Genomic DNA, 15,574 nt, shown 5'->3' on the forward strand with positions numbered 1-15,574 from the left:
TTCTTGCGATCAGTATAATGAACACGCAATTCAGTAGAAAGATCATGTGTATGCAAATGTCAGGATCAAAACGGCACAGGTGTCGTGAGCTTACGCAAAACGCGTGCGGTCGGCGGGCTACAGCTGTTAGAAAGGTTGGTGGTAGCCACCGCAGGAAAGCAACTGCAGTGGATGACCGATATATCGTCCTGCAGGCGAAAAGAGTCCGAAACCAGTCAGCAACAGGACAAGTGTTGCAGTTTACTGCGTCCAGACACCTTCACAAAGATAGCCTATTCAGCCGCTGTCCTGAACACTGCATCCCTTTGACAGTTGGCCATCCGCACCACCGTTTAGTGTTGTGCAAGGAGCACAAAAATTGGACATCTCCTCAAAGGAATCGTGTCCTCTTTACGGATGAGAGTTGTTTTAGTGCCACAAGCGATTCTTAACGCCAGCTGATTTGGAGAGAGGTCGAACACAGTTTCATTTTAGTAACATCACGGAAAGAGACCATAACGGTGGTTCTGGAGTTTTCGCTTGAGGAGGCATTACGCTGAACGGGCAGACAGAGCTCGACGATTTCCAACAGAGGCTCTGGAACCGGAGATCGCTATTGTTAAGAGGTGATCCTTCCCCATGTGCATCTGTTTCCGAGGTGCCACTGGAGCAGACTTCGTTTTTATAGATGACAATGCAGGGCCACAACAGACTCCTACTGTTCAGAAGTTACTGGAAAGTGAAGATATCACTCGAATGGATTGGCCAACGTGCTCCCTCGATTTAAATCCCAAAGAAAATATGTGGGATGCTTTGGGAAGATGCCTTGCGGCACGATTACATCCTCCGGGAACACCGAACAACTGAAACAGTTGCTGATTGAGCAATGGATCCTCTTACTCAAGATCTGTTGGACAATCTGATACTGAGTATGGAGAGATGGTGCAAAGTAACCATTGCAGTAAGGGGAGGGCATAACCCATACTATGGAGCATCTGCTTGTTGTTGTTCTTCTTGTACAGACAATCATGTGCAAAAATACTACCAGTTCAATAAAGCCTTTTTTTTTTTTTTTTTTTTTGTTCTTCGATTCCATACTGTATGCATTGCATTCATTTTTGTGCAACTATGCTTTCGTCATAATTTAAATACAAAATGCTGTCTCTTATTTCTGAAATTTATGTGTCTCAGATGATTTCTCATGGAGTTATGGCAAAAAGAATAATTGTTGCTTACGTTTTGCGCACCAGTGTAGTTATTAATATGTCCATTTGTTTTGAAAACAGATATATTTTTGAACAGTAATTTTTAAATGAAACAGTGTAAATTACAATAAAAATAAACAGTAACACAGTAAAAATGGCAAAATATAATACAAAATTAAATATATTTCATTTTGTTCAAATACACTGAAACAGTTAAATCAGAGAAACAAATTAAATCCTTGGTTAATTTATTTACTCCTACTTAAACTGAATGACAGATGCTTTTGACAATACTTAAAACTAATATAAATAATGGTTTTTTTCTCCCCTTCAAGTAACAAAGTCACAAAACATTTCTAATGTACACATTGAGATTAATAAATAACTATCCACTCTTAGCTTCACAAAACACAAACAATAAAAATATTAAGACTCTTTAATTTACAAACAGTATTAACACAATGACTGAAGTGTATGGTAGTAAGAACCTGATCTGACCAGTGAGAAAGCTGCCAAAGTGTCCCAAAGTTAAACAAACCTCCGATTTGCTTAGTCATGACAAAATTCTTCTAGTGTCAAGGCATACTTGCATGCACACTTAATAAAAACACACAAAAAACACTCTTAAAATATGATATAATGCAATACTTTCAGAATACAGAAAAGTATTTGGCACTCTTTTTTTGTTAAAAAACCAAAAGAGACACCCCCTAGTAGTAATTTTACACAGCCTCTATCATTAAACCATCACAGGAAAAAAAAAAAAAAAAAAAAAACTAAACATTTACACATTTTCCCCCCCTTTTCAAGAAAAGTATAATAAACAATACAATAGAGAAAAATTAAAGCAACAGAAAAAGTATCTTTAAAATTTTAGAATGAGAATTTGCTTTTAAGCTAAATACGTAAAAAAAAAGGGGGGGAGCAAAATTTCACACAAAATCAACAGGTTGTCAACTAGCATATCAAAACAGTAAATTTTTCTGAAAATATAATTGTACTAGAATACAAATTTTGCCACATTTAAAAGTTTTAGAAATAATAAATATTTACAACATGAGAAATTTTAGCATTATTTAACAGGAATTCTTTTTACTAAATTAAAATGTAACAAAACAGTGACCCAGATAATTAACTCTTTCGCATTGATTAACTTCTAAACTTTCTGTTCTTTCCAAATTCCCAAAATGCACAACTTAAGAACTTCTGTTCAAGAATGTTAATGTTACTTCTCATTTTTGTTCTTTGAGATATACTACCACAATTTAGTTTCACCCCTTAGGCAGAATTGCAACGACAGATACCAACTGAACAAGACTGAGTGGTAGGACTGGCTCCTAGCATAGGGAACATAAAATTCGAGCTGCATGCAACTCAAATCCACCAGTCATAGCACACACTTAGTGGCAGCTCAAAAATCACATCCTCCTCCACAACATTAGCACATGGAGTGAACTTTTGTAAGCAAACTGAAGTTTTATTGCAAAACAAATGCCCTCCCCTGAAAGAATTTTTTTTAATGATGTTTTTGCAGGATGCAGTATAATGATAGAGGAGCTGAGTTGTTTGCAGATATGCTGAGGAAGTCTTTGATTTAACTCTTGCCTTGAGAAGACGAGCAGAGACCCTAGGGCCAAATGAACTACTATGCATGGTCTTCAGGAGGACAACATGCTGTCTCTGAGGAAGAACTCTGTGAAAGTGTATGCACTGAAATTAGTCTGGACAACTCTTAGCAAGTAGCTGCCTAGAATGCTTCTAGTTCTTGCAAGCATGCAGGATGTTAAGTGTACTGATAGCTTAGTGTGCTTGGCAGAATAGCAATTGAATACAGTAAAGCAAATCAGCTAAACCAGGGCCATGCAACTAGACGTATTTGATACTAAGCAAAAGAGTAAGAAGTATTTATATCATTAGAACACGTACTCAGACAACTATAAAAGAATGACTAACTTATTCAATAAATCTGGAAAAATGAGCTCTTAGATCTTAACACAAAGGAAAAAAACACTAAGCTTGGATACTTGAATGAACAGCTTTCTTCATTAAATAAGTGTTATTTTCTGATACACATTGGCATTTGATCATTTTGAACACTATAGAAGGTATTTTATCATTAACTGTGTGCCCGGTTTTTAAAATTCATGTTTATGGTTTATTTTTCTTGAGGAAATTAACCTGCACGTACACATAAAACATGTGTTTGCGCGTACATAGATTGATATGCTTTATATTTAGATGTCATTTTGATGAACGTTTGCCAACTACGTATGTTAAGGCAATCCTCACTGTGAAAGAGCTAAATTAATAACTAATTATAAATCCCAAATACTAATAATGGTTAAAATATTTAAATTCAAATATCTAATGCAATATTTATTGTCTTAAAAAAGTTAATTGTTAATTTTAAGTTCCTATTTCTCCCTTAAAAAGGATTACTCTTAGCTGAAAATTTTTAAATTCTTAAACAATACATTTTTAAAGAAAATAAAAATATTATTTATTAAATTGAATTCAAGTAAAGTATATTGATTGTGAATCATAAATAAAACTGGTTTACTTTAAAAATTAATATATAATGCTATGATCTCAATAACTGGTACAGAAAATTTCTTAAGAGTTCTCTACTTTTTTAAGTTCAGATTTTTAAAACTAAACAAAAAGATTAAACAGCACATAACTGTTACATTTATAACAAAGAAGTAAATATTATATTTCAATATAAAAGCTTTTAAATGAAAAAAATGACATAATTTAAAAATTACATAATTGATAAAAATAAGAGATACAAAATTAAAAATATTTTATAACATATTAAAAATTTAAATAAAAATACAATAAAATTATTCTAAAGAAATACATCAAATTTTTATACACAATAAACTTATACAACTATACAAAAGAACTTAATATATTACAAAGTTAAATACATAAGTTAGAATAAACTTTTTTTTTTTTTACTTCTTATATTAGAAGCTTATATAAATAAAACACGTAAATAGACTTAATATTCAAAACTCCTTGCATATAAAAGATAGGAAAAAGGCAGGTGACAAATTCAATTTTCAAGTACTTTTTATATTACTGTAATCAAAATATTTTTGTATTTTCAAATAGTTCAATAAATTCTAATGAAAACTTCATTAGAAAAAGAGCTGTACCTCACAATATATAGCTCAGAGTAGTTATTAAAAAATTATAATAAAAGAGAATACAGTAATTATAAGATTTTATAGAAAACCAAATGCTAAATTGTACATGTTCAGCTATGATGAAAAATCTACGGGAAGAACAAAAAAATGGAAACAAATATTTTCCAAAAAATGTTATTTTTAAGATGTACACATAATAAAAGTAGTTAAATTATTAAAATTTAAAAAACTTGTTCCACTGAATAATAAAATGGAATAGCAACTGCGCTAGAATAGGCCCATGACATTAGGCCTACTCTCAACTTCAATTAGATGGTAGAACATTTAAAATCTTCAACAATCCTAAAAGAATTTGTAATATGTCCTTTAAAGCACAAATACATAATAAAAAGGGGATAGGATACTTAATATAGCTTTTATTACCTTAATCTACAAAGTATCTATGATGAATAACTCACGTAAAATAATAATCAAGTAAAAACTCAAGCATAATTATAAGTTTACCAGAAAATTCCGTCCATTTGGGAAGTGAAAGAAGATAACATAATTTTCATGCCTTTAATAATATTTATTGTAAAATATAATTTCTATCATTACTTATGACCTCTTGCCAGCTTGATGGCAATTTGTAAATACCATTTTTGAAAAACGTCTTGTCCTTAGAGAAGAACCCAAGTAGTGGTTGGCTTACAACTGCTTCAGTTTTGAATTTTTCTGCCTTCAAAAAATTTTAAAATAAATGATAGTCTAGTTCTGGGAGTATGGTGGATGCGACAGAATTCCCTAGCTATGATTTTCTGACAAGTGACCAAAGTAGCATGAGATCAGGCATTATTATGATGCAGTATGATGTGCTTTTTAATGAACACCACCGGCCTCTTTTTTTGACTGCTTTGTTTAAATCATCCATTTGCTGAGAGTACCTTTCCAAATTGAGCTTTTCATTAGGTTTCAAAATCTCTTAATATATTGGTAATTGGACATCACATCATATACATAGCATTCTCTTATTCATGGCTCAAGCTCAGTTTATAGGTGAAGATTATTACTGGACAGAATTTTCCAGCAAACCTAATTCAAAGATTATATAAGAAACATTCATAGTATTCTACAGATTGCAGTATGATAGATTATCTAAATATGAAATTGAAACTTTCATACAGGATCTAAAGTCTATGCAACAATAAAATTTTATGGAGCCAATTAGAATTCAATTGCAAAAACCTTCCAAAAATAAAAATTTTCACAATACAAATCCATCCATAAATAAATAAATAAATAAATAAAAAAGAATCAACCAGTCTTCAGTTTTTCATACATATGCACAAGTTCTTAGGACTGATAGTCCACATTATCAACATATGGCTGAATAACCATATAACTTTCTTCATTAAATAACTGTGCTATTTTCTGATACACAATGGCATTTCAGCATTTTTAACTATAGAAGGTATTTTCTCATTAATTGTGTGCCCAGTTTTAACATTCATGTTTAAGGCTTATTCTTCTTGAAGAAATAGACTTGCATGTACACATACAACATGTGTTGGAGCATAAATATATTAACATGCTTTATATTTAGATGTCACTTTGATGAACGTTTACTGTAAAAAAAAAAATAAATATGCAATACAGAGTTTTGTTTTTTGGAAAAAAATTTCCTGTTTCATACAAAATGCTTAATTATTATTTATAAACAGAACAATACTTAATAGCCCTAAAGATAACCACAAATATTTTTTGTCAATGACTTAGCCATTTTTAATAGGCAGCATTTATAATCAGAAAGTACCTTACAAAATAACATAAAAATAAAAACCATACATAAAATGCTCAAGATGTTATGTATTTTAAGATGCTTGTACAAGTTGGCATATGTTATGACCATATTAAAGTTTAAAATGCTAACAAATACGAAAAGTATCATAAAAATGACAGCACTACATTATTAAGCTATTAAAAGACTTCAATTAAAAGTTCCCGAAATTTAAAAAGGAATATAATTAAAAGATGCATTACAATTTTTTTTTTTTTCTATTTCTATTTGCAAACTGGAAGAAAAGACAAAATTATTACTATATACTACTATTATCTTAGACTTGTTAAAAATAGACAAAAAATTAAGATGATATAAATAAAATATTATATAGAATTTAATTTTATGTCACTCAGCTCTAATGATTTTATAAACAACACACATTCTAAAACAAGAATAATTTATATAAGTAATACACTCAGATCAATTAATTTTGGGACATTCTAATATGGATTACATTTGGGCAACTTCCATAGTTGTCCTTATATATATATATATATATATATATATATATATATATATATATATACTATAACCTATATAAGTTATACTTTTCAAAACAAATTTAAATGTGACCAATTCAAAAAGAAATTCAGTGACCAAAATGAGGTAAAATGGAAGATGTAAGTGAGATCTGATTGCTCAAATCTGTACAATTTAAAAATAAAACGCTCATACAATCACTGTAACACATAACTAAACAAGTATAAAATTTAAGTGAAAACATCACTTGTGTTATTTGAGATGAAATTTATTAACATGATATCACTTGTATTTTTTTAATTGACAAATTATTTAATATTAAGAAAATACAGCAAAACTCCAGACTAACTTAAATACCTCACCTACATATTAAAAAAAAAAACTGGATTCTTGGATTTCTTTTTCCTAAATGCCAGGGATATAATCACAACATTAAAATTGCTGCCCAGATGGTACACTGGTTAGGAGAACCTACTGCGGTACTAAAGGGCTCAGGTTCATATCCCGGAAAGGCATGATTGTAACTGTACATCCTTTCATAAAAGGCAATGGTGGTCACCAATTAGTGTCTCCACAATAAAATGGCCACCATTTCTGGCCTTAGGGGGGGCCATCAATGGATTTAAAAAAAAGTATTAAAATTTAAATCAGTTTTACTTTTATTGCAATAAAATTCAGAACTCTTCATTTAAATTTTAGTAGTGTAATTACTATTTAACATAATAAGAATGCAAAATACAATATTTGCATTGCAATAATTTAAATAAAAGATGTGAAAATAACTGTATATTTTAATCATCTAATCTATGCAAAACACAAGGGCTTGCCCCCAGTTTTGACAGACACCATCTCAGATGATTCTCTTTCCTAGCATCAACCTCTTAAAAATTTTTTGCTCATCAGAATTTAAATGCCCCCATGCTTTAACCATTTGTTTTAAGTTTATACATTAGTATCAAGTTGGTCAGAATTAACTTTCGTTGAATGAACAGTAATACATAATATGGAAGATTATGAAGTTAATTGACTTAATATAGGATTAGCATGATTCTTTGTTGTGATGGCTGAGAGCAGATATATGATTGGAATATTAGAATAGTTACAAATGTCCTGGCCTTACTACAGAGCCCAATTCAATGGTGTAGAAACCTGCTAACCACCACAAAGTGGAGGGGGTTATCATTTTAGTTAATAAATATTATTTTATGAAACTGACCTATATGAAAAACATGCAAGATGTTCTATCAAAAGGAACAAAAATGCATTTTATCATAATGTCCAATAAAATATTGTCAGTGAAAAATGAGCATCTTTTCTGCCAAGATATAAGATGAACTAATACAGGACTTATCTTCTAATTTTTATCTGTCTCAAATGAAAATATTTAAGAAGAGTCAATGAGATTTAAGAGAGTATGTAGATTCGATGAAGCAAACTAAAACAAATCCCATCTGTTTGTAAAAAAATCTCAGTGCCATTTTTTGATACATTTTTTTGTAAAAGCAAATTCCAACTTAAACATAGCCACACAGAAAAAAATTAAAAAATTATTTATGAAGTTAAAATACTTCTTTAAAAGAACTGATGAGCAATGCTTAACATAAAAAGAAAAAATCACAAAACTCTTAATTTATATATTTATGTATTTACATTGATACACCTATCATTATATACTGTCATCTCCACAACAAAGCCAGGATTTACATAAATCACTTACTTCCAGAAATGCATGTTGAAAGTTTGGTACAAGCTTCATTTTGGGGGGGGGGGAAATTCCAGTTATGAGTTTTTCTGATATTTTAGCCACAATATAACCACAATAACTGCTTGGCTCTTGGCAGATCCCCAAATCAAACAAAGCCATTACTTCCTAATGCACAGTTCTGTTATTCTAAATTCATTTTTTCACCACAATTATTTGTGGGAAAATTTTGACAATGCAGAATTTGACATTTGTAATAATATATTTATTTAGTTTTGTTCATAAAGAATGTTGAAAATTCCAACTACTTATTCATCACATCAAAATCAAAGACTGCCTGTAGCTCATCATAAATATACCCACTACATACAAATAATTTTACGCAAGGTGCTCTTATCATTCGTTAAGTCTACACAATTTCCAAACTTTACCAATTAAACTCAGAGTATAGCAACTAGTAAATAAGTCAATTTAAATTTACTGCAATTGTGCTTGATTATAAACAGCAGCAGGTCCTTCAATAAAAGATATAAACATTTGGCAAACTATTTATTTGGCAACAGTTACAAAAGCAATAATCAGTAGATATAATAATAATCAGTTTGCTTCAATATTGAATTATGGAAACCAATACTGTTCAAATGACACCAAAAGTCCAAACCCAGTTAAAACTCAAGAGTACACCAACTGAAACACAGGTTTAATAAACAGTTAAACAGGTCCAGATAGAAGCTGGCTAGTGTAATGGCTTTGCAGTTAACTCCTTGACAGTACAAAGCAGAATATTTATTAAAATAACATTAAAGCATATAATTTAACTTGGAGCAGAACATCACTCCTACAATAGAGAATCTGGGAGAGCCTCGCTCCTCCATGCCAGACATTCAACTCACCTAAATCAAGAAACCTCTAGGGAAAACAGGCAAAACGAGCAAAGTAGGCCTTGTTGATTGAAAAATAATTTTTAGGCCTGGTCACCAAAAAATTCACGCATGGTTATACTGGCATAGTCAATGGTTATACTGGCATAGTCCTGCCACACTAAGTGTGCAGATTCACTCAAACTTTTAGGGAAAAACTTGGGGGGGGGCAGTCCAAGGGTCCCTGCTCCTCTTCCCCTACCACAAAACTCTGATTTGGCTTGCCGAGCATTTTGAGTGTACCCTTACTGTGCAGATACAGTCAAAAGTTGTTAATCCGGACTTGCCAGGACTTCGGCGATTCCGGATTATCGATTTTTCTGGATTATAGATCATCAGTTTAAATCTGGTAAGATGGCATGCAGAAATTATAAAATTAAAAATATGAAACCGTAATTTATGAAATAAAGAACAATTATGATCTAAAGGGTATCAAAATTTACAAAAAAAAAAAAAAAAAAAAAAAAAAAAGAGCTTAATATTTATTTGTTTACTTTATTAAACATTTCTTTCAATTTAAGTTGTTTAAGTTGCTTCATTTTTTATGTGATAATACATTCTCTTTAATTCTTTAAACAGACATAATTTCTTGTTCAGTTACAAAGTTCCGCTCCTATAATTGCTGTGTTGAGAATACCGACTAATTTGTCAATTGAAATTTTTTTGTTTTCAATAACCTCTGTCACTTTCTTCGCTTTCAGAAGCGAATTATAATGACGAGGAATTTAATTTAAATCATATCAAAGATGGAGTACATTGAGATGAAATACTACATTTAATAAGGAATTATAAGCCAAATAAAATAAAAACATCTGCCCTGAAGATAAGGATAGTGCTGACAGATGAACTTCTAATTCATTGCGCGGTGCCACCGCATTAAAGATAAACAAACGTTAAAGTTTAGATAAACAAAGGATAAGCCTTTATCCATTTTTTGCAGCAATTCCACTTTTTGTTTAATGGACTCCGAAACATACTTTCGCTTTGTAGATCATTTACATAATAATAAATATATATCAGAAATTCTATTTGACATAATCGAAAGTTCAAGCTTACTTTTATAAAATTGCTCTAACAGTCTGCAAAAAATAATAAGCCGAATCCAATTCGAAGATTAAAACAACGCAATCTGCAACATTAACTGAAATAGATAATTAAATCATTTTTGCTTAGCTTATACAGTCCGTTATACATTAAACGCGCACTTGTAAACGTATTTTGCGCACGCGCACAAGCATATTCTCAGCCGTAAAGGCCTTACGCGCATGCGTCAAAGCGACGCATGCACAGAAAGTTTGAAGTTTTGATGTCCGGATTATGGGTGTCCAAATTAACGACTTTTGACCGTACTACACACTTACAAATACCCATACCTTCTTCGGGATTTGAACTAGGGCCCACCATTACGGTAGTCAGCGTCACTGCTTTAACTCAATTTCTTCACTTCAGAACAATTTTCCCGGGAAAAAGCAGTAAAAAGCACCTCCCACCATTGGCATTTCCCTTACATCCAATTTTTAGTTTAAAATTTTGCAGTCTTAGAAATTTGCAGTTTGCTGAATTCATTAGCATAATTTATATGTGCATTTTTCAGCAACACTTTGTCTTGTTATCGGCTAATTTTCCTGAAGTTGCACGGAATTTAAGTCTTCTACTCTATTATTATTAAAGTGCTACACTTGATCTGCATTTAAAAAAATCAACTGAACAATAATTCTCCATTTAAAGAAATTAATTTTTTTCAAATATTAGTCCTTTAATTAAAATACTTCAAAATGTACAAACTTCAAATAAAAAAATAAACTAACTTTAAAATTAATAGTTTAAAATCTCATATTTTCACAATACATTTCTTTTCAGAACGTATACATCAATTTCAGATGTCTTAAAACACAATTATGTAAAGGCCTCTCAAGATTAAAATTTATGAAAAGCTGCCTAATCTGTCATAACAGAGGCAATGTAGGACGCATGAAGAAATATCAATCACTTAAAAACATGAAACAAAAATAATGACGATATTGTCATCCATATTTTCATGTGAATCTTGAAGAAGCAAAATATTGATATTTAAAATGGATGGCAAGAACCTGATTTCCACATGCAAGAAAAAAGTGTAATAATTTCTTTTACAAAACTTAGCATTAATTATACTGTATTTATGAATTTTCATCAGTTTTTCTAACTATGGTTCACAATAATAACCTTCTATATAATATACAATGAACATTAGTTTCTGAGAGGCTGGTTTTTAGAACTTTTAAATGTTACAAACAAATGCAAAAATAAAGGGGTGTCTCAGTAGAAAATTATCAACATTTGGCAAGAAAAATTTTCATATAATCATACAAAGAAATAAAGCTAACTTGTTTCAAATAAGTCACACTAGCATCGATTTGATTACCTTTTTCAACAAAAGATTTTAACTTATAGTATTACTATGCAGAAAAATGCATTTAGAGTATATTTCTGAACTACTACAAATATCATTTTGCCTGACAGCAATAACAGCATTTTGAGCTTCTCCAACAAGTTTGGTTGTTATAGGAGACACTATTAATAACAAAGATTTGATTTACTAACTCTCACGGAAGACTCCATTAAACAGAGACAGAGAGAGAGTAAACTTTTAAAAAGTCAATTTCACAAAGTTCCTACTTTAACAAGATAAATCTTTGTTAACACAGCATGCAACATTTGGAAGCTAGTTTCATATCGACAACTGCTTGCTGGCTTCCCCTACTCTTCCCACTTCCAGACAAATCCTTTTTCCTTTCATTTTTACGCCAGCCATTCTGATTGATGTCAAGACGCTGTCTATTAGATGAACGACTTCCAGAATGAACTAGACGTCCTAATGTAGAAACTCGTCCATTTTTATCAGAAATCTTATCTGGCTGTGAAGAGTGGAGGTCACCTTTGAGATTCAACTTATGCCTCTGCAGAGAGCTAAGACCACTGTTTAAACTGAGGCTATTTCCAATAGAAGATGTATACCTATTAAGAGTACTATCTACACACGATTTATGACGGGGCTTTTCCTCTACAATTTCATCTGATGATAATTGTGGAATCTCTGTTAGTGAAATGCTGTCTGATCTGACTATAATGGATCTATCATGAGAAACAAACTGGCCAGTATCAGCAGACAAGTCTCCACAACTCATAGAGTTTGTTAAGCGAGGCTGATCATCAGATAAAAAATCTAAGCTATCAGTGCTTTCAGTAGAAAACACAGAATGTGCAAAAGCAGTTTTCTTAATTTGTTGGCCCTTACAGATATCAGAACTGTTACATTCTTTTATTTCAAGGGACTCATCTTTGGAATTAAAATTTGGTTTTGGATAAACACATTTTAAATCCTTGTCCCCTAAATTATCTTTACTTCCATCCTCACTGGACGTATTTGATTTCTTGTCACCAGTTTCAACCGAATCAGAATTTTTACTAGACTTTTCAGTTTTGTGATGCTGTTCCATTATTTTTATCATAACGTGTGAAATTACAGAACTACGAGATTGTAATTTGCCAACATATTTTTTCCTAGCTGCCGCAAGTCGCAAAGTCCTTTCAGAATCTTTATCTTCATTAATTTCATTTAAAGGTAACTGAGGTGAGCTTTGAACAGAATGAAGCCTACGACTGTGACCTGCACTTTTGCGTCGAGACGTCGATTCTAAACACGTCGCAGAAAGTTTTGAAACTCTGTTATCAACTGGAGGAAGTAAAACAGAACGATTAGTTACAGGCAAAGAAAATGATGGTCTAGCTACAGGAGAATTCTTTTCTATATTTGTGCAATTATTTGAGGCTTCATTTCCATCTTCTTCTAGTTTTGCAAGCTGCTCCTTTAAACTTTTACTATCATTAGATGGAGATTTAGCTGGTGAAGAAGCACCACTGGCAGTGCTACCTGCATCGTCTTCCTCTCTCACAATACTACACTTTCGTTGCAAAGGTACACCTGGAGAAATGGCATAAGTTTCTGCAGGAAAACGTGGCGAAACGTCAACTAGACCAAATCGAGGAGTAAAGTCATGAACTTGAAGAGTCTTGGACGGGATGCAAGGTGAAAGAAGCCCTTCCACTGAAGCATTTGGTTTTTCTTGAGCAGGTGAAGGAACGGCTGAAGATACACTAATGAAAGTGGAAAAACATAATTATGTTCATGTTATAACGAAACAAAAATATAATAAACAGAATTCAAACTTTAAATGAAAAAAAACTTCGGTAAAAAACCTTGGTGTCAGTGCTACTGGAGAAAGATCAGTTCTGGAAATACGACTATTGATCATTTGGGCTCTTTCTTGACGCTGGGCACGAAGTTTTCGTTCAGCTAAGAGAAAATATGTTGCGGTGATGTGGTTATATTCATTTTTATCAAGAGCTCTGAAAAAGGAAATTAAAACTTATTTACTACTGCATTACCTGGATAATATATATATATATATATATATATATATATATATATATATTTAAATTTAAACAAATTTAAATCTAATTTTTAACAAATACGTATAAAAGTAAAAAAGCAAATTTAAATCCTAAAAAAAGGAAAAAAGCCAAAATAATTTTTAAAAAAATGTGCAAACATATAAAAGATTTAATACTCGAACTAATCTGCAATATCATTTAAATTCAGAAGCATAAGCAAATCAAGTGCAAAATCAATCCATGAAAATAAATTTACTAATTTAATAAATTAAAATTAAGTTAAAAATTTTTTTAAAAAAATGCATATGTGAATGACCGTTGAGTAGGCAGGAGACAGACTTATCAAGGGGAAGTTGCCTCCAAACCTAACTCTCCAATCATTCAATTCGTGTTTCGTCATTCATGCAGGCAAGGGTAAAAGTCAAAACCAAAAGTAATTAACATTTAAGAAGTTCAAAAAGGAAAATACTAAACAAGTCTTTTGAGAAACAAGTCAAGAATTAAACTAATTAAAAATAATAATAATAAAAAAAAATCTAGAAACCAATGTATTTTAGAAACCCTTGTCTTGGGTGTGCACAATTATATATCTGAAAACAGTACTCAAAGGCCATACATCCAATTTTATTCACATAACATTTATTCACTAAAAATATGTAATGTATATATTGTATGTAAAGGAGTTGGTTGCGGTTAAAAAAAAAAAGTATGTAATGAAATTTTACAAATGTTGTACCTCTTGTGTAAGGAATCTGAGTGATAACAGCAAATCTATTCTTTACATATAGATCAAGTATAATTTATTAATTCTTTACCTATAGATTATGTATTTACATAGATCCTCAAACATGAAAGTTAAGATTAGTAAGCCACTTGTTATAATACAAAAACTGTTATTAGAAGAAAAAAACTTTTGAACAGTAATTTCAAATAGTTACATTTTTACTATTAAAAAATAAACACCACACAGAGATTTTTTATTGTTTGGAAAATAGTGAAACAGCACCCTTTCCAATTTGCAAGACAATGAATTTTTTTTCCGGATTCAAAATTATGATAATTTTCAATTCACTATCAAGTGAAAATGAAGTCATTTCATTTTGTTATGGAAGAGGAATTTTGCCCTCCACTTTAAACTGCCTGAACAGGCATAAATAAATACAATCTTTTCTTAATTTTGTATTTTGAAAAATTTTTATTATTTTGGGAAAAAAAAGGGGAATTTGTATTTTGGAAAATAAAGATTTTTTTTATAAATATATTTCTATTAAAATTACAATACTTATAGGCAGTTCCCCCCTTTTCCACATGGCACCTAAGCTTGGGCAAAATTTTTTTCCTTACTGCTTTGGTTCCTAGTAAAACAGACTCCTCTTATTCGCGCGACTAACTGCAATTAAGAAGTACAACATTTAAAAAAAATAAAACAAAATTAATTAATTAATTAAAAAAATAAAACATTAACCATTTTTTTAAAACTTTATAAAGTACACAATGTATTTACTTCCACATTTCTCTTCTCCATACATTCCCCTTTCCTATCCTTTTCAGGATATGATTAAAAACTTGATACTTATGGTAACAACATATAATGTATTTATAAGTAGTAAAATGCAATGCATTAAGTGTGCATTTAAAACTTTCTACTCCACTTTCTTCAAAAATGATATACAGTCAAAAGTCGTTAATCCGGACTCGTCGGGACTTCGGCGATTCCGGATTATAGATCATCAGTTTAAATCTCGTAAGATGGCATGCAGAAATTCTAAAATTAAAAATATGAAACCGTAATTTATGAAATAAAGAACAATTATGATCTAAAGGGTATAAAAATTTGCAAAAAGAAAAAGCTTAATATTTATTTGTTTACTTTATTAAACATT

At 31.0% G+C, this 15,574-nt stretch overlaps 1 protein-coding gene across 1 annotated transcript in view; it reads right to left on the reverse strand.

Moving 5' to 3' along the window:
• Nucleotides 1-1,349: 1,349 nt before the first annotated feature.
• Nucleotides 1,350-15,574, reverse strand: part of Snrk (SNF related kinase) — a 73,875-nt gene continuing 59,650 nt past the window's right edge. Inside the window, exons 4-5 of the mRNA XM_035372681.2 lie at nucleotides 13,497-13,646; nucleotides 1,350-13,394 (exon numbers count right to left, since the gene is read on the reverse strand). Of these exons, the coding sequence (XP_035228572.1) occupies nucleotides 11,936-13,394; nucleotides 13,497-13,646 (1,609 nt within the window). The 3' untranslated portion in view covers nucleotides 1,350-11,935. The remainder of the gene's footprint in view (nucleotides 13,395-13,496; nucleotides 13,647-15,574) is intronic.

Source organism: Stegodyphus dumicola, chromosome 2, assembly GCF_044657685.1.
Source record: "Stegodyphus dumicola isolate Sdum_Otavi_A_Nest chromosome 2, ASM4465768v1".
NCBI lineage: Eukaryota > Metazoa > Arthropoda > Arachnida > Araneae > Eresidae > Stegodyphus > Stegodyphus dumicola.